A 25,730-nucleotide genomic window follows, 5' to 3' on the forward strand; every position below is an offset into this window, starting at 1 on the left:
AGCTGCATTCTTTTTCAGGATATGCTTCATAAAGGAGGTAGGATTTTACCTATCTCTTGAATGATGTGTTCCCCTAAGAAAAGGGAAAGGAAACAGAAATTCTAGACAAGAGAAAGTGCATTGAAAAGTATGAGGATGGAACTATTACCCATTTTTTCAGATTTCTTCAGCATTGCATTTATTTAGGCTTGTGGAATAGAATTGTGGCTTTAGAGAAAAAGGAATGGTCTCTCATTTATATGGGTTAAGAATTCTAGCTAAGTTTAAAAGTGCTTCTCAGTATCTTGTTTAGGTTACAGAATGTGAGTTTTATTTTTTTAATTTTTTTAAAGATTTTATTTATTTACTTGACAGACAGAGATCACAAGTACGCAGAGAGGCAGGCTGAGAGAGAGGGGAAGCAGGTTCCCTGCTGAGCAGAGAGCCCTATCCAGGCCTCAGGACCCTGAGATCATGACCTGAGCTGAAGGCAGAGGCTTAACCCACTGAGCCACCCAGGCACCCTAGAATGTGAATTTTAGAGTTGGAAAGGATGGAAGAGCTCTGGTCCTTTATTTTTATAGAAAAAGAATTCTGGATGTGTTAAATCAGAGTTCCTGATACTGTGAATACAGTTAAGCTTCTACTTTTCTAACAAACCTCCAGGTAAAGCTGATGCTTGCCAGTCTCAGATCTTTCACTTAGTATTAAGTATTTAGAGCAGTGGTTCTCAGACTTGGTGCATATTATAATTAGCTCTGGAGCTTTAGAGCATTTGATGCCTAAACCACGTCCCTTTCCCCCAGCAATGAAGAATCTGGGAGTGGGTCCCAGCTCTCAGTACTTTAAAGTTTTCCAGGTGATTCCAGTGGGTGGCCAAGTTTATCAGCCCCTTGTTTCTTCAACATATTACAGATTTCTACCGCAAAATCATTCTTCGTACTGACCTTTGGCATAGAGAAAATACTATTCTCTCAGGTCAGAAAATTAGTAGTATAAGAAAGTTTTGAACCATTGCTAGAATATAATGATCATTACATGTTTGAAAAAGATAAAACAATTACAATTTTAAAAAGAAGTTAAAAATGAAAAGTTCAATATAATCTGGGTAATTCATTCAGAAACCTCATTGCTGGGTATTGTTAGATGACAGATGCTATGAAGCCTATAACAGAAGAAAACAACCATCATAACATCAGGCTTTCATTTCTAGTGGAAGTACAAAATAACAAAATACAAATCACAGAACAAAAATACACAAGATAGACATGAATATGACTGAACTCATGTTTTGCTTGCCTCCTTGACCTCATAATCTTGAATTAGTGTCAGCTTCAAAAAGCTGGTCTTGAAGACCTTGCACCTGTATTTTCATAGTGTTCAAGTTAAATTGATGATAAGATTTGAGAAGCCTTTATACACAAAGTGGAATTAATTGAGCAAGAGAATTTGGGAAAGAAATGGTAGGTTGTTAAGGAAGTTCTATAGAAACATTTCTAGAGATGCACTGAAAAGTAAATTCAGCAAACAATGAACCAGGTATAACTCCAGATTCTATCCCTGAAGACAGTTCTATAATTATTTGGTGAAATGTTTTATTTATTAAATATTTATTATTTATTACTCTATATTTTAGCTGAAATAAATTGGAGGTTAGGACACTTTGTGGAGAAGATAGTCATAAGGAATTGGTAGAGTATACTCAGGTATTAACCTACCCTTAGGGTGAGCCATGGAATTACATACAAATACTCATGGTTCTTTAAAAATATGATGCTAAATGCTATATTAACCAAACTGTTATATCATTGTTCCATCCTCTTTTCAAGTTGACTTCGGTAGGTAAATTTTGGGCTTAGTTCCTTCTTACTTCATTTATAATAAGTAAAATGCTATTCCATATCATTATGCCTTGGCCATTTTCACTCCTGTCTTCCAATAAATTTCCTCATTTGACTTTTTTCCCCTAGGCAAGCAGCATTGAGATGTGGGATTATAGAGATAAGATAGAAATTATGTAAGAAACCGTATCTACTTTAGTGTTCTCTTACCCTGTAATGCTTTATTATTGACTTAAAAATAACATTTTTCATAGGAAAAAATTCTCCCTAGTAAAATAATAAAAGATTTCTAAATGAACTTGATATGGCAGTGGAACATAGGACTTTTGAACACAACAGTCATAGAAATAATTCATGTACAACGTTCCAGTACGTGAATCACTGGGGATTGTGAAATCAACACAGGGTATTTTAACAGGCAGTTTCCTACTGATACACAAGATACTAGAGTAAGAAGTATCTGAGTACCTTCTTAAAGTAAGCGTGAGTGATTTATGAGTGAATTCTGTTTTGGTTGTTGATTTGGTATAGGCTGCTGTGAAATCGGTTTGCAGGTGACTGATGGTAGGGTGGTGGGGCCAAGCAGCTCAGCTGCCAGACACCATTGCCTTAGCCCCTCTGCAACTCTCCCCTGTTCTGAGCTTCAAGCCCTCTTCTGTAGAGTCTTAGGAAAGTCTTGCTATAGCAGATACATAAACTTCCCTAACTTCAGAACCCTTCCAAAGACTGCAATAAAGATTACATGTCATGTAATAGGAAAAAATAAATAGCTTGGCTTGTTTTTAAAAGAGGCTACAGTTGCTGGTACCAATTTATAATTCCACCAGCAGTGTTATGCTCCACATCTTTTCTATATCAAGAAATGCAAGGGAATTTATTTTTGCCATCTGACAGGTGTGAAATGATATATCAGTCTTTAATTAATATTGTTATTATTAATAGAGTCATGCATCTTTTCTTTTGTAATTTACAATTTTATTTTTCTTCAGTGAATTTCCATTTAATAGAGTTCATGTATTTCTATTGGTTGCTATCTTTTTCTTAATCGAATTGGGGATTTTTTTCTTTTTCAGTTATATTCTTTTTTTTTTTAAGATTTTATTTATTATTTATTTGACAGAGAGAGAGAGAGATCACAAGTAGGCAGAGAAGCAGGCAGAGAGAGAGGGGGAAGCAGGCTTCTTGCCAAGCAGAGAACCTGATGCAGGACTCAATCCCAGGATCCTGAGACCATGACCTGAGCCGAAGGCACGGGCTTAACCCACTGAGCCACCCAGGAGCCCCTATATTCTTTATAGTAGCTATTTGTTAGTTCTATACATTGTAAATATCCACTTAATTGATTGCTTGTTTTTTAGTTTATATGGTATTTTATGTAAGCATATAATTAAGTTCGTTATAGAATTTGTTTCTATTAGAACTCATCCCCACCTCATTCTTAAAATTATCTTTGTTCTTCTTCCTCCTTTATTTGTCCTTTGATATTTAGGATCAGCTTGTCAAATTCTATTAAAAACTCTAATAAAGGGGTGCCTGAGTGGCTTAGTTGGTTAGGTGGCTGCCTTTGGCTCAGGCCATGATCTGAGGATCCTGGGATCAAACCCCACATAGGGCTCTCTGCTCAGTGGGGAGTCTGTTTCTCCCTCCCCTCCCCTCCATCCATGCTCTCCCTCTCTCTCTCTCTCTCAAATAATTAAATAAAATATTTTTTAAAGTTCTAATAAAATTGAAGTAAAGCTATAAGTTATTTTGTAAAAATTACCACTTTTTAGCATACTTAACTCTCTCTGATCATATGCATGTAACTTTATTTATTTGGGTGTTTTTATTATATACTTCAAAAGTATTATATTTTTATGAAATCCTTAAAAACTTTTATTAGATTTATTTCTGATTATTTTATGGTTTCGATATCATCAAAAATGTTAATTTAAAATTATGATTTTTAATTATTCTTGACTCTTGACCTTTCCTTGATACCCATGGGATTGAGCCATGTATCTTATAACATATCATAGCTCTGTATGGAAAGAGGAGTTTTTTCAAATGAGGAATTACTATTTTAATTTCCTAGGAAGAAAATTAGGAACAGATAGAATCAACATCAGGGATATTTTACAAAAACATTTTTAATTGAATATTTTCCCAAAATATAAATTTTGCAAAACATGAAGTTATATGGACCTTTTCAGTTTTCTTTTTAAAATTTAATTCTTTTATTTGAGCATAGTTGACACACAATGTTATATTAGTTTCAGGTGTACAACATAGTGATTCAACAATTTTGTGCATTATGCTGTGTTCACAAGTGTAGTTACCATCTGTCTGGATACATTGCTATTACAATACACTGACCATATTCCTTATGCTACACTGTATTCATTCCATAACCTGGAAACCTGTATTCGTTTTGATTATAAATTACTTGAGAAGAAAATAAAAAACAATGAAAAAAGTCAATCTGAAAGGAAAATAAACGGTTAAGATTATTCCTTATTTTGGGATAAATAGTAATGGTGGTAGGAAAAAAATACAGTCATGTAATCTCACTTTAAATTAGTTACAAACAGGGGCGCCTGGGTGGCTCAGTGGGTTAAAGCCTCTGCCTTCGGCTCAGGTCATGATCCTAGGGTCCTGGGATCGAGCCCCGCATCGGGCTCTCTCCTCAGTTGGAAGCCTGCTTCTTCCTCTCTCTCTCTGCCTGCCTCTCTGCCTACTTGTGATTTCTGTCTGTCAAATAAGTAAATAAAATCTTTAAAAAAAAAATTAGTTACAAACACATCTCTGTTTAGTAAATACACTAAATTAGGGACAGATTTACACATAACACACTATCAAAACATGTAACGATTGAGTAAATTGGAGATTTGATATGTAAATTGACTCTAAAATTACAGATTTTTCCACTTATTTTCTTGATAACTCAACCTACAGGTATATAGATTTTCACATCTTCTACCCAGGACATTTGTTAGCATATTCTCAAGTTGATTTCATGAACTGATGGTTCAATTTGTATCAAATAATAATAAAATAAAACAAGCACTTTGAATCCTTTAAAATGTTTTCCACTTGAATAACCAAAAAAAAGAGTTATTCTTTTAGTATTATATTACTGGTATTTACTTTCACTGTGTTTCTTTGAAGATTCTATATTTCTCCAGGTAAGAAGTTTGAAAAGTTATTCTTACAAGCATCATACCTATGATTGGAGAATGTACATTAAAAAAAAAAAAAAAAGAGTAAGAAAGGAAGGAAGGAAGAAAGCAAAAAAAATAATGTTGATACCTAGGCAAAAATTTGACCTTCCCCACACATGAATTATTCCCCAGACAAGGAAGCACCTCTGGCCTTGAGTCCATAGAGAGCATAGGTAAGAAAGAACAGTACGTCCTATAGAATCAAAGAAAAACTTCCCTCGCCTGGGGTTGAATCCTAACATTGTGAAGATAGGCAATATGCTATCCGGAGTCCAGCAACTATTTATGAATGGTCAGCCCCTTCACATTTCAACATTTGTAATTCTTTCTCGTTATACCCATTCCCACTAGCATAGCAACACATATTCTGTAATAACGGAGAAGTCTGTAAATTATAGATTTAAAAAGATGAGCCTGTAAATGTATGTTTTTTCCCAGTTAAGAGAACTTTGATCTAAAAGATTTTATTAAGCAATCTTATTCGTTCATTCATATTATAAGTGTAAACAAAGTACTAGATACACTCCTAGGTACTCCTGGGTTGCCATTGTACAAAAACCTGTCTTCGTGGAACTCTTATTTTAATGAGGGCAACAGAATAAACAAAATATTGTTTTAACTAGTAATTCGGGTTTTAAGAAAAATCAAGTGGGGAGGTAGAAAGATCGGAGGTGGAGATGTCATGTGAAGATTATAATAAAGTTTTGTATTATCTACATGTTAGAAATAGTATATTGCTGCTACACAGAGAACAGATTATAGCTGGGTAAGAACAGAAGCAGTGACACCAGGCAGGAAGCCATTCTGCTTGTCTTGATGGGGGGAGGGGATGCGATGACAGCTATCACCTGGTGGGGCACTGGAATTACTAACATGTGCCCTTACATGGTAGATATCTGAAGGTAAAAATGGTAGGACTTGCTGAAAGATTGTCAAAAGCCCAGGAATGAGGTCGTTGTGGTATTCACAGCCACTCTGTAGAGAGGGTAGTTCAGAGTAAAAGTCAGTCCTGGGCAATGCACTATTTAGAGGCCTGGAAGAGAAATATCCATAAAAGGAGACTGAGAAGGATCACTCATTGAAGTAGCAGTGTTGTCTCTCGAGAGCAAGTAAGGAAAGTGTTTCTGAGAAAAAGAAGTGATCTACCACATCTTATCCTACCACTGAGAGTAGAAGTGGGAAAATGCCACATAATAATTTGTAATTTACAAAACCATTCACTAATCCCCAAAATGTCCCCCCAGTGGATCTAGGTATTCCCCAGATCTTTGCACCAAAAATATCACTTGGTCTATCAGTTTCTCCTGAAAGTCTATCAATAGATAATATCTGTAGAGCAAATAATGGACAGATTAAGAATTACAGTTTTGAATAACGCCCCAAGACCCCCAAAATTCTGCAAAAAAAAAAAATCTAAAAGTAGTTGGAAATGCAGACTGATTCGGAGACTGCAAGCTGTTAACAAGTGAAAGAAAGCACTACTCAGAAGACACAGAAGAGAATTATGTAGTTGTAACTAACTGCCTCTCAAGTTCATTTTCTGTTGTACTGAACCTGAATTTCATTTGTCATATACCCTTCCCCATTTTAAACATCTCCAAAGTTGAAGGATGAGTTCATATATACACACATTGGGATAAGATATGACTAGAAGACTACAGGACAAAATTATGAACAGAGCAATGTAATATACAAGGGACAGGACGACAGAGAAGTTAAAAAAAAAAAAAAGGAAAAAAGTAACAAATTATGCAGAGAATCCAAACTGGCAATAGCAGGGTTAACAGTACATGATAAAGAATAGGTGAGGCTTGGAAGCTAAAGCAGTAGGCTGCTTGTGTCTAGCTACTTTCATAGCGTTCCTATCCTGAGAGCCAGTTTCTGACTTAGGTCATTCTGGAAGCCAGAAAGGTGAGCTGGAATGGCAGAAGTTGTATCCTTATGGAACATATTGTTGACAATAATAGAAATCTGAGAAATAAGCATGAACTCTACCCAGGATATCTGACAGACTGTAAGTGCTTATTACCCACAGAATCTGAATGAAGATTACCTCTGTAAGAATATAATGTGAGATGTTTGGTTGAAATATTATTTCTAACAATGTTTATTTCTCAGATTGCCGTAAGACTGAATATTTCTCCAGGAAATAAGTAAAGATAAATATATTTTAACAGTAAATTTTCTCTTCGATTGTAGTCTTTTCCATTGACAACACATAAAGATATTTTAAAATATGTAAAGCAGGGGTGCCTTAATGGATCAGTCAGCTGGAAGTCCGACTCCTGGTTTTGCTCAGGTCATGTCTCAGGGTCCTGGGATTGAGCCCCATATCAGGCTCCACTGGGCTCTATGTTCAGTGCAGAGTCTGCTTGTCCCTCTCCTTCCCCCTCTGCCCCTGCCCCTGCCCCTGTGCTCTCTCTTTCTCTCTCTCTAAAATAAATATATAAATACATACATAAAATCTTTTTTAAAAATTAAAAAATAAATCAAACATGTAAACCATGATGGAAGTGGGAATCTCTTAAAGAAACAGTGAATAGAATGGAGAAAAAGTCTACCCCAGACATACTTTGTATACTTTGCAGTTTTACTAGCTCTCTGTGAGGTTTACCTCAGTTTTCCTGGCTATCCACTCTTGCTTAATCATTTAAACCAAGCCCCATACTTCCTTGTATTTAGCATTTTGCTCTTGAACTTCGGTGGACATCAGAATTACTTGAAGGTTTGTTAAACTCAGATTGCTGGACCCTACTTAGAATTTTTGATACAGTAGGTCTGGGACGGGTTCAGGGATTTTACATTTCTCACAAATTCATAAATGATGCTGATGTTACTGGTCTGTGAGTCACCAGTGAAAAGCACTGAGTAAACACGCAGTAATGACATGACATGAATAAAATTAAATAACTTTTAAGGATATATTTAAATAATTTAAATAATATAATTAAAGTCAAGATACCATATTTGTTTTTATCTCTTTTTGTCCCCGGATTTAAAGGATAGCTGCAGAATGAAGTAATCTAAGAGTCCTTATCTAAAACATGTATGTTTTGTGTATGTTCATTAAAAAAACACAAAAAACCCTCAAGAATTCTTAGAAGCTTAATAGACTCTATCCTAGGTACTCTTCCAGATACTGAGGAAAGGTAGAAGAATATGAGATAAATAAAATACAACCCAGTGATACAGTGCCACTGTATTTTTTTTTAAGATTTTACTTACTTATTTGGAATGAGAAGGATCACGAGCAGGAGGAAAGGTAGAGGGAGAAGCCAACTTCTCACTGAGAAGGGACTCTGATGTGGGGCTCGATCCCAGAACCCTGAGATCATGACCTGAACAGAAGGCAAACACTTAACCGACTGAACCACCCTGGTGCCTGCATTTTAATTACTTTAACTAATTTAATTCCTCACAAGAATCCCGAGGAAAGTACTACTTTTAATCTCTGCTTTACAGATGAGACATTGTATCTCTTGCCCAAATAGTGGCAGAGCTGGGATTTGGATCCAGACAGCCCAGCTGAGGTGGCCACATTACTAACCAAGGACTGCAGCCTTATTTACACTGTAATAAGCTGTAGCTCCAGGGTGCCCAGGGAGCCCAGAGAAAGAAGGGTAGTCAGAGGAAGTTTCCTAGGGAGATGATCTTAAATTTGGAGGAAAGGTTATGAATTATTTTTGTTGAATTATTTAAAATTACTACTTAAATGAATAATTTATATAAGCAAGTTTGAAATTATCTCAGATGCTCTGTATGTTATTTTTTGCAATCCTAGAAATAGGATTTTTGTTTCATAGTGAATTCCTTCCAGTCAACCTTTTTGCCTCGGTGGGCAAATACTATCCTTTAGGATGGAGCTCTGTTTCTTTTGTCCATGGATTTATTCCCAGTCCTGTAAGTGTTTCTAGTACTCAATAAATACTTGTTACATTAATTAATTTGTTAATGACAACCAAGTTAACTACAGAAGAACATCAATAAGACCGTAGTCAGCAATCCATATAGACTATAATATTTGAGCTCCAAAAATAAAAGAGCTCTTCTTTGTAGGAATATAAGGCAGCAATTTTAATGTCATTATTTTGTCTTTTCTCTTCTTTTCTACCTCAATCTGTGGTATCAGCCATGAGCAGAATGAAAAAAAAAAAAATGGCATATGAGCTTTCTGAATATGCTGCTTGAATTCTCTGTGCTCAGAAACCCAAAACACATATGTTCATCTTCTCTGGACTCACACAAAAAAAATATATGGCTTTCAGGGTCAAAAATAATAAGTTTAAATCTGTAAATTTATCATAGGGTTAGGGAAAAAAAATATAAACACTGTCCATTAGTAACTGATAACAGGAAAGAGGCTCTGTAATATCCATTTTATTAAGAAATGCAAGCATGCTTTAGCCTCAGTCATACACACACACACAATGAAAATGGACTTTTTTTTTTTATAGGTTGAATAAGTTATTACTTAAGGAACTCCTCTTACTTTTTCAGCTGCTGTGCAGTAGTAATCCTAAACCTGGAGTTTCTGTCTTCTGAGATTCTTGACAGGTCCAGAACCCACCCAGCACTAATCTATTATTAACCTCTCTCCAAATATCTTTCACTTCTGAAAGGGACCGTTACCAAATAGTTACAGCAGATCTTTGTAGTGTCACTGCAGGTCTAAAGACTCTTGTACTACTCTGAGAAGGATAGTAATTCAAAGATACAGAAGAACTTGTTTTTATGTCTTTTTTCTATAGATTATGGTTTACCAAAACCACTATGGTCATTTTCCTCATGTAATTAGTCAGGATGCGCCAGAGAAACAGAACCAATAGGATGTGTTAAGAGAGACAAAGAGACAGAAGGAGGTTTACTTTAAGGAACTGGCCCATGTGATTGTGGAGCAGGCAATTCTGAAACATGTAGGTCATGCCAGCAGGCTGAAAATCTCAGGAGTAGATTTTGTTGCCTTGAATCCAAAGGCAAACCAAATTTCTTCCTCTTTGGGGATCCTTGGTCTTTTCTCCTACAGCCTTCAGCTGATTGGATGAGGCCACTCCCATGACAGAGGCTAATACTCAGAGTCTACTGATTTAAATGTTAATCATATCTACAGTGTACTTCCAAAGTTACATCTAGACTTATATTTGACTAAACAACTGGGCATCATATTCAAGTAGGTGACACTTAAAAATAACGATCACACATACCATCATTCTATTGTTTAGAGGTGAGCAGCTCTAAACAACTGTAATTTAGCCCCACACCGCTTGGGATCCCTAGCAATCAGTTTGAAAAATGGCTGCTCAATTGATTTGTAAAGCAACTATAACCTAGTAGCTGGAAAATCTCCTAAAATCTCCTATCCTACTTAATAGACGAGGATGTGTTGATAGTGTGGTTAATAATTTGAATTCATGTATGTAATATAAATCCTTGATCAAGGAAAAATAGATATGGCTTAGAATGTTAACACATACTGAATTATAGAGCTATTACTACCTTCCTGTTTCATGAGGGTGTCTTTTGAGTTAACATTCCCTGCTTAGTATAATAAGCTAAATTATCCCTAAAGAAATTCATGTCCTAATTCCCAGATCTGTAATTAAGTTACCTTACATGGCAAAAATATATCTGGGGCCTTATCTCAGAATATTTTCTCATCTAAAAAAAATCATCTCAGAATATTTGCTCTTTCCCAAAACAAGTTTCCTGCGGTGACCCAGGAGCTAAGTTTATAGCCAATATGCTCTACTCAAAGACCCATATGTGTAATTTGACTTATTGCTCTATAACTTATTATGGCAGCTATTCCATCAACACCCATACCTGTACCTCTTCATGGCCATCATTATCACCTTCCTTAATGAGTTTCTCTTTCTCTTACCTTGTAACTTTGTAACCATAAACCTGAATGTTATTTTTTTTATTGTGTTATGTTAGTGAACATACAGTCCATCATTAGTTCTTGATGTAGTGTTCCATGATTCATTGTTTGTGTATAACATCCAGTGCTCCATGCAGTATGTGTCGTCCTTAATAGCCTCACCTGGATGTTATCTTAAATTCACCTCTTTCCTTCAGAGCCAGCCGACTCAATCATCAAGTCCTATTAACTTTTCTTTTGAAGTGTCTGACATTTCTATCCTTCCTTGTCCATTCCAGTGTGACTCCACTCTAATTCAGACCATCAGTTATTTCTCCTTGCTCCTGAGAAAGTCTTCTAGCAGGTTTTTCTAACATATTTCATTTTCTATCCTACATTTGGGTGCTCCCCTAAATATTCTTACATTCCATTTTTATCCTGTCCCTATATTACGTATGATGGTGCTCCCAAAGTCATCTTAAGCTCTAACCAGTAATTTTATTGCTCCCAATACTACCCAAATTTTCCTCCTTGCTTTAGTTCATTTTTTTTAAAGATTTTATTTATTTATTTGACAGACAGAGATCACAAGTAGGCAGAGAGGCAGGCAGAGAGAGAGGAGGAAGCAGGCTCCCTGCCGAGCAGAGAGCCTGACTCGGGGCTCAATCCCAGGATCCTGGGATCATGACCCAAACCAAAGGCAGAGGCTGAGCCACCCAGGTGCCCCTTTAGTTCATTTTTATTTTCAAAATTATTTAACATTTTTAAAGAATAAATCATTTGCTTAAGACTATAAAATCTGAGAATTGTTAAATATTCCTTACTACTGAAATCAAACATCCTTACCTGATATGTTGGTTTACTGCCTGGTGGTGCATATCCCTTGGATTTCCATGGGAGACCCATACAAAGGCTAGTGGGTGGCTTCCTTCCTGTAAGTCATGGCCTCATGGAAATTGTTCAGCTCTCTGATCTTAGCTTCACCCATCATGTTTCCTTACTTATGTTGTTCTAGATTTCCTGACCCTTTCTAAGTTCTTTCCTGGCTTCTTCTTAGGTTGTTTGTTTTTGCTGTTGTTGTTGTTGTTTGTTTCTTTGTTTTTGTTTGTTTTTGTTTTTGTTTTGTTTGTTTTTGTTTTACTGTCAAGATTCAGCAGAGACAAAGTTAGTAGTTTTCAAAAGTCCTTTTTAAATGAACAGAGAGGAAAAGAATGCAGTCACACTTCTATAGAAATAACATTTCTAGAGATTTCTTATTTTAAACAGAGAGTAGCCACAGACTGGCCAGATTAGTTGAACTTGGAGCAGCCCCACTCTTTTTATTACTTCATCACTGTCTGAGTTAGATAGTGGAGAATGGATAATAAGCCTACTCAAATGCTATGAGATTTAACTTTAACTGGTACTATTATAAGAACTGCTAATAAGGACTATACGTCCTCCTTTGTTTCCTAACATCACCTCCAGGTGTGGGGTCCCAATTCCCAGGCTATTTATTGTGGCTTCATGGATTACTTCATTCTTGTTTTACATGTTGCCATTCTTGGCCACTGTCTTGGATAAGAAGCTGTTTTACAGTGTGTCCCCAAATACTCTTTCTCTGAGATCAGACTGTCTTGCATCAGTCTGCTGCTTCCCTGTCCTGCTGCTCTGTTATCACTCATTCTGACACTACATGGCTGCAATTTCTCTTTTTCAACTGCTTTCATTCATTGGGTGTCATATTTTCTTCCCTTTCTCATCCTCCTTCCTCTTTTCCTCTTTCTCCTCTTACTACTGTTGCTAATTTTATGGTGGATTCTATCTATGAGGGTATTCAGTGAACAATGAATTCTCTCTGGATTCAAGGTTACATGCTCCATTCATTTCTCATGCTTCTTGTTAGTTGACCATTCAGATATTTTGCATGCCAGAACATCAATCTTCCAGAACTTTATTTTTATAGCTTTTTAAACTCCCAAATTTTAAGCATTTAATTACAATAAAATATACAGAATCTAACCAAAATCAAAAAGACCTACAATCACTCGAAGGAATTTATATTATCTGAGAACAACAGAGTAAGGATTCACTTTCATCCTAGATTTTCCCTATTATTTTGCACAAGTCTGGCAAGTAGAAAAATAAACAAGACAGAGTCAAGGCACTAGGACTGTTCTTTCTACATCTAGGGTGGTGCCAGTATGGGATCTAACCATGCCCAGTTTGGATTTTGACCTTGTAAGCCCTAAACATAGAGACAAGCAGGAGAATGTCTCAGAAGTCATGGGCTGAAATGTTCACAGCTTCCTCCTCCAGCCTGATGCCTTTCCTGGCCTCACTCTGAGAAGCAACACACAGGACTGCACCCAGAGATTCCTTAACAGTGTGGAAGAAGGAAAAGAAGGCACCATACTTTTGAAAACACCCAGCCATGTTGCAACAAGAAGCAAATGTCGAATTCTTTCTCCACAAAGGAAAAAGGGCCTTTAGATTTATTTACAATGCAATTGATTCTCATTGTTCATGGTAGTTTTGTTACATAAACTACATAAACTATACAGAGACTTCTGAATAGAGAATACTGAACATTGCACAAGGAGAAACACAGGATTAGCTTTCTGCAAACCTCTGGTCACATTTTTGTCAGACTATTAATACATAACCTCATATTATGCATGTTTCTGTTTAAAAACCTAGCATTTAATATGTATTTTTGAGTCATTGATATAGAACTCACCAACAATGTCATTATAATTCATGCCTGAACGAAATTTATCTAACACTCTTATTTTCTTCATAAAATGGATCACAGCCTTCTTGTGCTTGGGAACATCAGACAGCACCTCTGTGCTATGCCAGGGGGTCACTTTGTAAACAACTGATCACCACACCACCACCAACAAAAAAAAACCCACAAAAATAGAAAACATGGCACTACATAGACCACAAAGAGAACATTTAAGTATGAGAGTTGAAATAAGAAAGCAGGGTGTTGTCTTGTTTAACTTCAGCTGGGAACATGCAGTCAGATTTTTTACTGCTCTGCACGTGTCTACAAGTGACCACAAAAGGGCCAGAAGTTTTGATTGGGAGGGAACAAATAAATGTTTATGAGTAGGAAAATTTGAAAATATGAAATTGTGAGTAGTGAGGATCAATAGTACTTGTTTGTATGAAAGAATACATTAGACTTAGGTTTAATAGCTTATTGGTTAGATGTTATCATTTTCATTTAAACACTGAGAAAACTGAGACACAAAATTCAAGTAACTTGTCCAAATTACACCATTAGTAAATGCTGGAGCTGGGATTCCATCTATCCAATCTGGTTCCAAAGCCCTTATGTTTAAGCACTAACTGCACAATATTGCCTCTCAAAATAGACAAGTATTAAGTTTTAGAATTGCAAGGTTTAGAATAATAAAAGTCATTATTTTGAACATTATTTATTAAGATGAAACTAGAATTCATTTGAATATAATGTTTATTAGAAATTTAACCATTTTTACTAAAAGACTTAAAAAAAAAAACTTACATGAACTTTCCTGAGACAGTTACAAGGGTCATACAAATTGGATACAACTTTTAATATTTTCTCTTAAATATTTAAGAGACTATTTTAGTAACAAGAATGTAATTATGTAATTAATGAGGTGTAATGTAATTAAATTAATTAATGAGGTGATTCCAAAATGAGGTTAATACTAAAGTGTATGTCTATGCACTTCCCACTCATATTTTTTTAAAGATTTTATTTATTTATTTGACAGAGAGATCACAAGTAGGCAGAGAGGCAGAGAGAGAGAGAGAGAGAGAGAGAGAGAGGCAGGCTCCCTGCTGAGCAGAGAGCCAGATGGGGGGCTTGATCCCAAGACCCTGAGATCATGACCTAGGCCCAAGGCAGAGGCTTAACCCACTGAGCCACCCAGGTGCCCCCCAATTCATATTTTATGTAATACAAAAGATAACAAAACTGTAGCAAAGGGATTTGATGGAACACTATTTCCCTTGTGCATTTAATTTTCACTGTCAAGGCTTTAGAAATATAATAACTCTAGAGGTATTTTTTGTTGCTTGAAATTCTAAATAGGCTTCTGTGTTTACTATTTCAACAGGATGTGGAGAATGGCACCTCACATGTTGCATTTGTCTTCTCCTGTCACAGAACAATCAGATTCATACACCCAGCAATGCTCCGTTTTACAGACCTCCAGAAATATTAACATTTTATCAGACTCCAAATCCTATGATGAAAGGAATGAAAATTATTACCTTTCTTCAACCTTCACAAATGTCATCCTTACTCTTTTAATTGACATCTAATTAGCATTCAGGGAAAATTACCCTAAAACCATCTGTGGCATGGCTTCTAACACAGAAGAAAATCAGAAGTCCCCAGCCCCTCTAATTTTATAAATGAAGAGTCAGAGGTCAGGGAGATGAACTTTCTTAAACATTACAGATTGAGTGGCTGAGCTGGGATTAGAAAGCAGGTCTCCTGTGCTCGCTTCGGCAGCACATATACTAGAAAGCAGGTCTCCTGACTTATCTTTTCTTTGCTGTGTGCTTCATTGTTTTGTCCTAAAGTGGCCACCTGCTCATTCTACTTTGAGTGAATAAATATTTATGATTCTAGATAGTGATTTATGAGAATAAATGGATTACATAGCCATGCACTTCCAGTTTGTATCATTATCTTTTAAATTTTTAAAACTTATATTCCAACCTTGGGTATATTCCCATTCTATTATTCTGGTGAGCAAGGTTAATCTTTTGAAAGCTTTGGTTTGATTACTTCAATCTAATTATTGGCCACCTCTTATAGGGATTACCTTGAACTTTTAGAAATGGCTCAGCACAAACAACTATATGACTAAATTTCTTTACTATGTACCAACTCACCTATTTATTTTTATTTGCAAAACTAGTGAAATTGGAATTTCCTTGAAAAAGGAGAGACATTAAATTCTGTTCTTCTGGAATTAGCATTCAACAAACGTGGGTTGAAACAACTGAAACTGAAAATTTATTTCATCCAGAAAAAAAATCAAAAGCAAACTGACCACACTTTAGTGTGAATTGTGGTTTCTTATTTACACCTTGATAATAAAATTCATTACATCTGCAGTGATTCTTGATTAATTCAATGAAAATTTCCATGAAATGAAGCAGGTGTACACTACAAAGTAAGCAAATTTTATAAGACTTTTTATATCTTCTTAAGGAATCCATTATTTTAATCTAATAAGTAAGATTATAAACTACTTATAAAATAAATGTTGTATGCACAGCAAAGGAAACAATCAACAAAACCAAAAGACAATTAACAGAATGGGAGAAGATATTCACAAATGACATATCAGATAAAGGGCTAGTATCCAAAATCTATAAAGAACTTATCAAACTCAACACCCAAAGAACAAATAATCCTATCAAGAAATGGGCAGAAGGCATGAACAGACATTTCTGCAAAGACATCCAAATGACCAACAGACACATGAAAAAGTGCTCCACATCACTTGGAATCAGGGAAATACAAATCAAAACCACAGTGAAATACCACCTCACACCAGTCAGAATGGCTAAAATCAACAAGCCAGGAAACAACAGATGTTGGTGAGGATGCAGAGAAAGGAAAACCCTCCTACACTGTTGGTGGGAATTTAAGCTGGTGCAGGCACTCTGGAAAACAGTGTGGAGCTTCCTCAAAAAGTTGAAAATAAAGCTACCCTGCAACCCAGCAATCACACTACTGGGTATTTATCCTAAAGATAAAAATGCAGTGATCCAAAGGAGAATGTGCACCCCATTAATATTTATAACAGCAATGTCCACAATAGCCGAACTATGGAAAGGGTCTAGACGTCCATCAACAGATAAAAGGATAAAGAAGATATGGTATACACACACATACACTGGAATATTATGTAGCCATCCAAAAACTGAAATCTTGCCATTTGCAATGACGTGGATGGAACTAGAAGGTATTATGCTAAACAAAATAAGTCAGTCAGAGAAAGACAAATATCATATGATCTCACTGATACGTGGAATTTGAGAAACCATAAGAGACTCTTAATCTCAGGAAACAAGCTGAGGGTTGCTGGAGGGGGGGGGAGGATGGGAAGGATGGGGTGGCTGGGTGATGGACATTGGTGAGGCTATGTGCTATCGTGAGTGCTGTGAATTCTGTAAGACTGATGAATCACAGACCTGTACCCCTGAAACAAATAATACATGACATGTTAATAAAAACTAAAAATAAATGTAAATTTAAGAAAATCACTAAATGGTGTATGAGCTAAGACTAATAGGACTCTTTCTTATTACATGTTCATCACAAGAGGCTATTGCTCCCATTATAACAACAAGCAAGATGATTTTCAAAATCAGTATCTCTTTTTTAATCCAGCAGAAAATTAATGACAAAAAACCTAAATAACCAAATTCCAGAAAGAGTCCTTCATAAGAAAGAAGAAATTCATGACTTCCTTTATCCTTTACAGAGCAACAAGAACTCACTATTGATGAGGAGTAAAGAGAAACCAGCTGAATGTTTAGCAAACTTTAAGTGGATATACTAGGCTAGTGTAATGGACAAAAATCCCACAGGGCTCCAACTACAGACTGGATCTGCATCACCCACTACCTCTCTTTTGTAGGCTGTTACAAGTGCACAGAGCTAGTATACGAAGAGCTAGAGGGCAGGAAACCTGAGAGAGCTCCTTGAAAAACATTCTGACCCCTCCCTGAAGTCCTGGTCATGGCTGCTGAAGAATGAAAGGGATCAGGTTTGCTGAGGCAAATCCCACCAAAGCTTTTACCATATGCTTACAGAGAGCATATGGAAAGCAAGTTATAAATCCAGAGAGGCATCAGAGCTGGAAGAAATACTTCCAGGCTATTGGGATGGTAAGGAGTCTGTCTTAACCAAGTATACTACAGAGGCCTCACAAAATCTAAAAGAGATATTCTGATGTGAATTCTGGAGGCAGGACTGGAGAAAAAAAAGAATGTCTGGTAACCCAAAAGCTGACAGCCAGTCTCTACAGCAGCTGAGGTTTCTTGAGTCTCAGCAAGGCTCAGATGCCAACCTGTGCTGAAGAAAGTTGTGATCCTGCCCTCAAAATATCTGAGGCCAGTTGTTAATGGAAGCTAAGTAAAGATGCAAAAATGACCAAGCTCAGTTCATCGACAGAAAAATTTCACTCCATTCCCAAATGTAGTTGTCTGACTGAGGCAATGGTATGCCTTATTCTGGGGATAAACATTATTTACGAGCTCTTTAATACAGTACAATAAAAAATTACAAGAAATATGAAGAAGGAAAAAAAGGTGACCCTTGGTCAAGAAAAGAGACAGTGATTAGAAGCAGACACAGAAATGTTCCAGATGTTGAAATAATCAGATAAAATACTAGAAAAGCTATGATAAATATATTATAGAATCTATTGTAAAAGTTAGGCAACATGTATAAAAAGATGGCAATTTTATCAGAGCAATAGAAATTATAATAAAAAAAGGAAATCCTAGAAATATACAATATCAGAAATTTTTTAAAAATTAAATGGAGTTAATCATAGAAACAACAAAGAGGAAAAGAGAATCAGTAAACTTGAAGACCGTTCAAATAAATTATTCAAACTGAAAAAGAGATGAAAAATCTAGACTCAAAGTAAAGCCATAAAAAAGAACAAGCTCAGTTCATCTACATATTATTTTGACTCGATTCTGATCCAAGCTGCATAGGATAATATTAAATAATCTAACATATGTGTAATTGTATTCCCATAGTAAAAGTGACAGAGAAGGAAGCAAAAAAAAAATTTGAAGAAATAATGGCCAAGATTGAACCCAAATTGAATCACATCAATCCATATATTCAGTAAGCCCTGTAACTCCCAAGCAGAATAAATTTACAAAAATATCATACCAACACACACCATAGTTAAACTGCTGAAAATCAAAAATAAAAATAAAGTCTTAAAAGTAGTTATAAGGGGTTGAGGAAGAGAGGGTGAAGAGTTTGTAGTGGGGAAAGCACATTCCATACAGGAAAACAATTTTAAGAATGGTATCTGACCTCTCATCAGAAATAGAGGCTGGAAGACAATACAATACACATGCATATATGATTCCACTTATATGAAATCCAAGAAGAAATTAAACTTACCTATGTTGATAAAAATTAGAAAATGGTTGCTTCTGAAGTGGAGAATTGACTAAAATGAGACACAAGAGAATTTGCTACCATGATAGAAACTTTCTTTTGCTTGTTTTGGGTGGTAGTTGCATGGATGTATAAAATTGTTAGAATTCATTAAACTCATCAGTGCAATCTTAAATCATACTTTCATAAAAAAAAATTTTAAGCCCCAGAAACACAAATATCTTTACACAGAAACATTAGTGATCATGTGATTACAAACATGCCTGTTCAAGATACAGAGGAATCCATTCATATCTCAAATTCTCGTAATAATCAAATCAAGGTGAAAATACAAAAAGTATGATTTTTATAAAGAGTATACATAAAAGCCTGAACTAGTTCTTAGCATAATCATACCTGTATTGGCATGAATATCTTTATTCATATACATAAATATAATATTATATTCACATGCTGAGTATAATTTGATGTTCTACAAAAATAATGCTAAAGATCATGATTTAATTAACATTAAAATAACCCAACATAGTTCCTATGAATCATTTCAAATTCTTTGAAAGGTTAGCTCTGTCATATTTTAATTTAAAAAACTTAAATTAGAAATTTTTTCGTTATTGACCATGTATGTTAGCAGGCTGAGCATTTCCAACTTAATGAAAATAAGCAGGTAAAATAACCTCATCCAAGATAATAGAAAGGGTTGCTATAAATGATTTATTTAGGCCAGTTTAAAACTGATTCATCATTTTATAAAGGACCAACTATTCTGGGGTAAAGCTCTCAAGATTGTACTTTGGAGTAATGAAAAGAATTAGGGATCTTATGGTTGGAACAAAGATGAATTAGGACAAGGATGCTTTAATCTATTGACAAAGAAGAGAGAATATTTATCGAATGCCTATTATGTTTCAGACACTTTGCTGGGCACATTTTCTGTGTTATGTCCCTTAATTATCTCAATAGCCTTACAATTTTGGAAGAGAAGGCTAGGCTCAGATAATTAGTAGCCTGTTGAAGTTCACATAGTGAATGCCGACTCTAAGCCTGTGCTTTTGTGACTGTCGTATTCTACATCGTCAAAAGGTGCTTGTTCGCTCTCTCTCTCTCTGTCAAATAAATAAATAAAAATCTTAAAACAAACAAACAAACAAAAAACAACAACATTTCTATTACTGGTTAGGAACATAAAAAGATACCCTCTAAGGCTCTTTCATGTCTGTAACCTCACAAAGTATTCCAGTATATTAATGGATTTTAAGCTGCCACTAGAAATGAAGCAGAGAATTGGGAAATAAAGAAGCCAACCTTCAAATCTGTAGCACCCTTTACTATTGCTATGATCTTAAATCAATAGAACTCCTTCCATACATGTCAGAAAACACAGTTCACAGTAGCAGAACCTTAAGAAAGGCAGCCTGAAAATCCATGACCTCTTGTCCCAGTCCTTGTTACACTTTTTGATGTACAAGAGAGATTTTTAATGAAGTTTGTTCTTGTTGTTTCTAACATTATATTAGTTATTTGAAATTATAATATAACTAATATTAGTTATTTGAAACTTGAGGGATTTAATGACAGGGGTTTGGTGAGGTTAAAAGGTGACTGTGTTCCCAAAATGATTAAACATTTCTTTAATGATAAAAATATTTTAAGTTGCATTGACAGTGATTTACAATTTCACCAGAATAGCAGTGTGCAAGAATAATGCATAAAGCATTGATTGCCAGGCGATGTTTTTTATTTATTGTATGATGTGTCAGTGAGAGAGATAACCAAGGCCTTATAGAAATCTGATATTATCATGTCAATATTTTCTTGATTAAATTTGCCCTGGTTTAATTATAACAGAAAATTATATTTCATGGTGCCTTTAATAAAAATAAATAAATAATTATATCTTAATACCTTTTTAAGTAACTATATTTTTATTTTGAAGATGGTACCTACTTTAAACAGTTTCAGCTTTCACAGGCTCATCTTCATAAAATATAAGAATACCATAGAAGAAGGGACCAGTGCATTATCATTGAAATATAACCATGGAATTTGCCTATAGCCGTTTAGTCCTAACACATTTTAAAGGGTGAAATATTTCCTTACAGCAAAGTTCTTAATGTTCTTAATGTATCCTGGAGGTTTTTATTTTGTTTTCTATTAAAACATATAAACCAACAAACTAAATAATTTATTCTGCCCTGAGACACCCAAGTGAATTGAAAACTCAAAGTCTCATTTCCTCATTTCCTTTTTTGTTCCTTTAGTCTATAAAATAGCAAAGAGATAAATGAAGCCAGATTCATTTTCCAAAATATTATGGAAGAAAATTGACTTTTGTTTTGACACCTTTGTTTCTGTTGCCATAAGCCTTCCAGTTGCTTGCTCCTGATAATGCCACAGCTATTCAAGCAAGCTGGTGTGTAATTTCTGTGACACATTTTTTCCAGCTAGGTGTGAAAGTATAGAATAATAACAACCAACACTCATTTCTGTGTGTATGTGTTTTCACTAAGATAGCTGTTTATATTCACTGTTTTACAGTTACACATAATTAATACTTCTAATTGATAGTTAATAACCAATTTTGAAACTCAAACTCTGAAACATTGATATGAAAGCTGTAAAATCCTGATGGAAATTTCCATGCTGAAGATGTTTATCAAAGTGCTCACCTGTATTTTCTGTTGCCATTCCTTTTTGAAAGAAAAATTTTACATAGAAATCTCATATAACCTTTCCAGCAATTATGTGTCCATCTCACCTTCAGAAGGCAGCAAAGTAAGCATGGCAGTAGAAAACACAGAAAGGTTTTATAGATGGACCTATTTAATATGTGTTTGGCTAATGTTGAAATAGATTAAAAAAGAGTTATTACAATATGATATTTGTGTCCTGTTTTATTTTGTATTTAAGAGGTTGATGTGCTTTTCCAAATTAAACTTACCCCCCAAGTAAGAGGGGGGCATTAGTGCTAGTGAGAATATTAGTTTCTATTTATTGTATGCTGAGAAATACAAAGAAGGAGATGCTTCATTATTAGAACCACTGATGGTTTCTTACATGCAAAAATCACACTGAAAATCTGTTCTGTTTTGTGAGAATTACTTTTAGGAGTAGATGGTGTTTGACTTTTTCTTGTGGCATTCCAGACAAGATAAAAACACATTAATCCTTTGCCTTTTCTGCTTACAGATACTCATTTCAAAGAACTCCCAACTCTTCTCCACTGTGCAGCAAAATTTGGTTTAAAGAACTTGGCTGTTCATTTGCTTCAATGTTCAGGAGCAACCTGGGCATCTAAGATGAAAAATTTCTCGGGTTCAGATCCAGCACATATTGCTGAAAGGCATGGTCACAAAGAACTCAAGAAAATCTTTGAAGATTTTTCAGTAAGAGTTTTTTTTTTTTCCATTTTATCTCTAAAACTCTTTTATAAAGCGCGTGTGTGTGCGTGTGTGTGTGCGTGCGCATGCACACGCTGTGTGCACGCGCATGGACACACTGCTCTTTTGGAAATGATGCTACTGCTAGGCCACTTTGTAGTGTCTTTTGGTCCTGAGTCATTCATTGTGTTAAAAAGCTTTTTGCAAGATAGGTCAACTTGTTTTATTATCACTATAAACCAGCTCTGACTCCATGCTTCCTCCCCCAAGTAGCTCTTTTTTAAAACTTGTCTTTCTGGCTTCTCTATAGTCTGTTCCATATTGAAGAGGAGATGGTGAAAAAGCAATGAAAACCCATTACCTTTATTATTTTTTCATTCAAGAGTCTAATTGTCTAAGTAAGACACTATTAGGCTATGAAATTAGATAATTATTAGGTTGAAGGAAAACATTTTGATAATCATTCAAAAAGTCTATTCCATAAAAAGTTTATTCATGTTACTTAAATTTGTTTCTTTTTTCTTTTTTTTTCTTTTTTTTAAAGATTTTATTTATTTATTTGACAGAAATCACAAGTAAGCAGAGAGGCAGGCAGAGAGAGAGGAGGAAGCAGGCTCCCTGCTGAGCAGAAAGCCCGATGCGGGGCTCGAACCCAGGACCTGGGATCATGACCTGAGCCGAAGGCAGCGGCTCAACCCACTGAGCCACCCAGGCGCCCCTAAATTTGTTTCTCATATGTGATTCCTTTTCTCTGTTAAGTCCCAGATCCTTATTATGGAGACTGAAGCCCCAAATTTCAGAAGGATATTAGCTTAGCATTAGTAAGAATACAACCAAGAGAAGATTTTGAAGGAGGAGATACTACCTTAGTATATAGAATACACTTTGTATTTTTATGATCAGCTGTAGAAGAGAAATTATTTTCTCTTGTAACAAGAGAAATGTATGTACATTTTGCTCAAGAAAGTGAATTATGGGGGCGCCTAGGTGGCTCAGTGGGTTAGAGCCTCTGCCTTCAGCTCAGGTCATGATCCCAGGATCCTGGGATCCAGCCCCGCATCGGGCTCTCTGCTCAGCAGGGAGCCCGCTTCCCCCTCTCTCTCTGCCTGCTTCTCTGCCTACTTGTGATCTATGTCTGTCAAATAAATAAAATCTTTAAAAAAAAAAAAAAAAGAAAGTGAATTATGCTTCTGGTGGCTGTTTGGAACAATAATTGTCTTGGTGAATATGTCAAAATTTGTCTTTGGATTCTCAGAAGATAAATAATTTTATTACCAACGAACAGTTAATATAGAACATTGAAATGCTACTGGAAGCTTCGGGTCGTTTTTAGCATTCATTCTGATTATTAGATTAAGTCAATGTAATGTTAGACTTTATAAACCATTGATATTTATAGATTTCAGAGAGTGAAATGATAACCAATCTTTTTTCTCACTTTTAAGAAATAGCACAATAGAATATCTGTTGTTTTTATTTAAAATAAATACAGAAATGAATAAATAAATAAACAAATACAGAAATGAAGTTTTGTAACAAAATTGAAAAGGTACCTAATTTTATTCTATATCCTTCAAATTAGGAATAAGAATTATTTTTATTCCTAAAAAGATTTCAGATTGTGACTCTCGTGTATCTAATGAGTGCATTCATTTTAGTAAGTATCTACTCTCTACAGTCATTGACCAGTATATGGTATATGGTATATGTCTCAGGTAAGTCAATGAATCAGTTCAGCCTTGAGCATATTTGCCTACAGTACTCTCGTGCAGTGTCCCTGGGTTGCCTGTGTCAATTCTTTACAACACTCTTCTCAAATTGTTAACCACTGGTGGACTTAAGTTAAAATTTTTTATGAAAGTCTGTAGCATCCAAGGTTAGTTTCTAAGATAAACCCTGATTTTCAGAGTGATGCTTTCACTTTTCATTCTCCAGTGAAGACTCAGCTTTTAACAGGTGCAGCCCCATGCAAACTGCATGTGCCCCATAAATAACATGAAACTAGATATGAACTTAAGTTCAAAGGTAGGATTTGACGGATATGGGAAATAATTTTCTTTTTCTCTCACATCTGTATTTGTATTTGTACCTCTGCTCTTGCAGTAATAGCCATGATACAAGCTGGTGGTATTATGGTATTATTATCTATGCTGGTACTGAAAACATGAAAGAAGGTAGGTGTTAACTAGATAACATTCTCAAAAAAATGAAAGCTACTCATTCATAATGAAGAAATTCTGTTCATAGATTAGCATGGATAGCCTAGATAGAAATTATTACCTTTAAGTCACTGTTCACTCTTTTATAATGGCTGCATCCTAATTTTGCAGTTATACTTGATCATTTATGCTATGAAACTTATTAAGTGATTTTCTATATCTTGTCCCTTTGTGAGCCATTAACATTTTGCCAGAATGTCTATAGTAGACATTGCCATTATACGTGGGATAGATGAATTACTTTGTGAATGTTCTGGTGTCAGTAAGGAAGTAACTGTAACAGTTACTAGGGGCAGCAGTTTTATTTATTTTTTAAAGATTTTTATTTACTTATTTGACAGAGAGAAATCACAAGTAGGCAGAGAGGCAGGCAGAGAGAGAAAGGGAAGCAGGCACCCTGCTGAGACGAGACCCCCCCCCCTGCTGCAGGGCTCCATCCCAGGACCCTGAGATCATGACCTGAGCCAAAAGTAGAGGCTTAACCCACTGAGCCATCCAGGTGTCTCTGGGACAGCAGTTTTAAAAGGGCATATTATGGTTATGAATAATTAAATATAACAATTTTGTAAGCTGCCTAAGGCCTTTTCGCAAATGCGTGGTTAAAGAAACAGGAACAAATATATTTCAGGTTGTGACACACATGGGAAAGTGTGTTTCCTGTTGATTTATTTTTCTGATTATTCTTCTCATTATCAGTTTTATTTAAATAAATCCAAACATCTTATCTTCTTAGTGAAAGTATGCCAGATAAACACATGTTGAAATTTTATATTCTAAATTATAGTAGCTAAGTCTTTTTAAGAGTGTATCTAAATCTGATAGAGAAAAAAATGCACAATCTCATTATGCTGCTATAATACTTTGTTTCTTTAATAGTATTTACATAGCTTTAATGTTATAATCACATTCTGATAAATCTAAGATTGTGACATATGTGTTCAGACTTTCCATTACAAAAAGCCTTTCCATTAATCATTGTTTCAGAATTGTTGAAAGGAGTAGATATTCTTCCAGGTTTCAGGGTTACAATCCAATGAACCATATTTCTGTACAGAAGAAATATATATATTTTAAATTCAAACATATTTTGCCCCCAACTGAT

At 35.3% G+C, this 25,730-nt stretch overlaps 1 protein-coding gene across 2 annotated transcripts in view; it reads left to right on the forward strand.

The window, feature by feature from the left end:
• Positions 1-25,730, forward strand: part of BANK1 (B cell scaffold protein with ankyrin repeats 1) — a 324,478-nt gene that overhangs the window by 131,028 nt on the left and 167,720 nt on the right. For both annotated transcript variants that reach the window (XM_047718087.1, XM_047718088.1), the window contains exon 7: positions 22,219-22,415. In XM_047718087.1, coding sequence (XP_047574043.1) covers positions 22,219-22,415 — 197 coding nt within the window. The remainder of the gene's footprint in view (positions 1-22,218; positions 22,416-25,730) is intronic.

The sequence above is a fragment of the Lutra lutra genome, chromosome 2, assembly GCF_902655055.1.
Source record: "Lutra lutra chromosome 2, mLutLut1.2, whole genome shotgun sequence".
In the NCBI taxonomy this organism is placed as follows: Eukaryota; Metazoa; Chordata; class Mammalia; order Carnivora; family Mustelidae; genus Lutra; species Lutra lutra.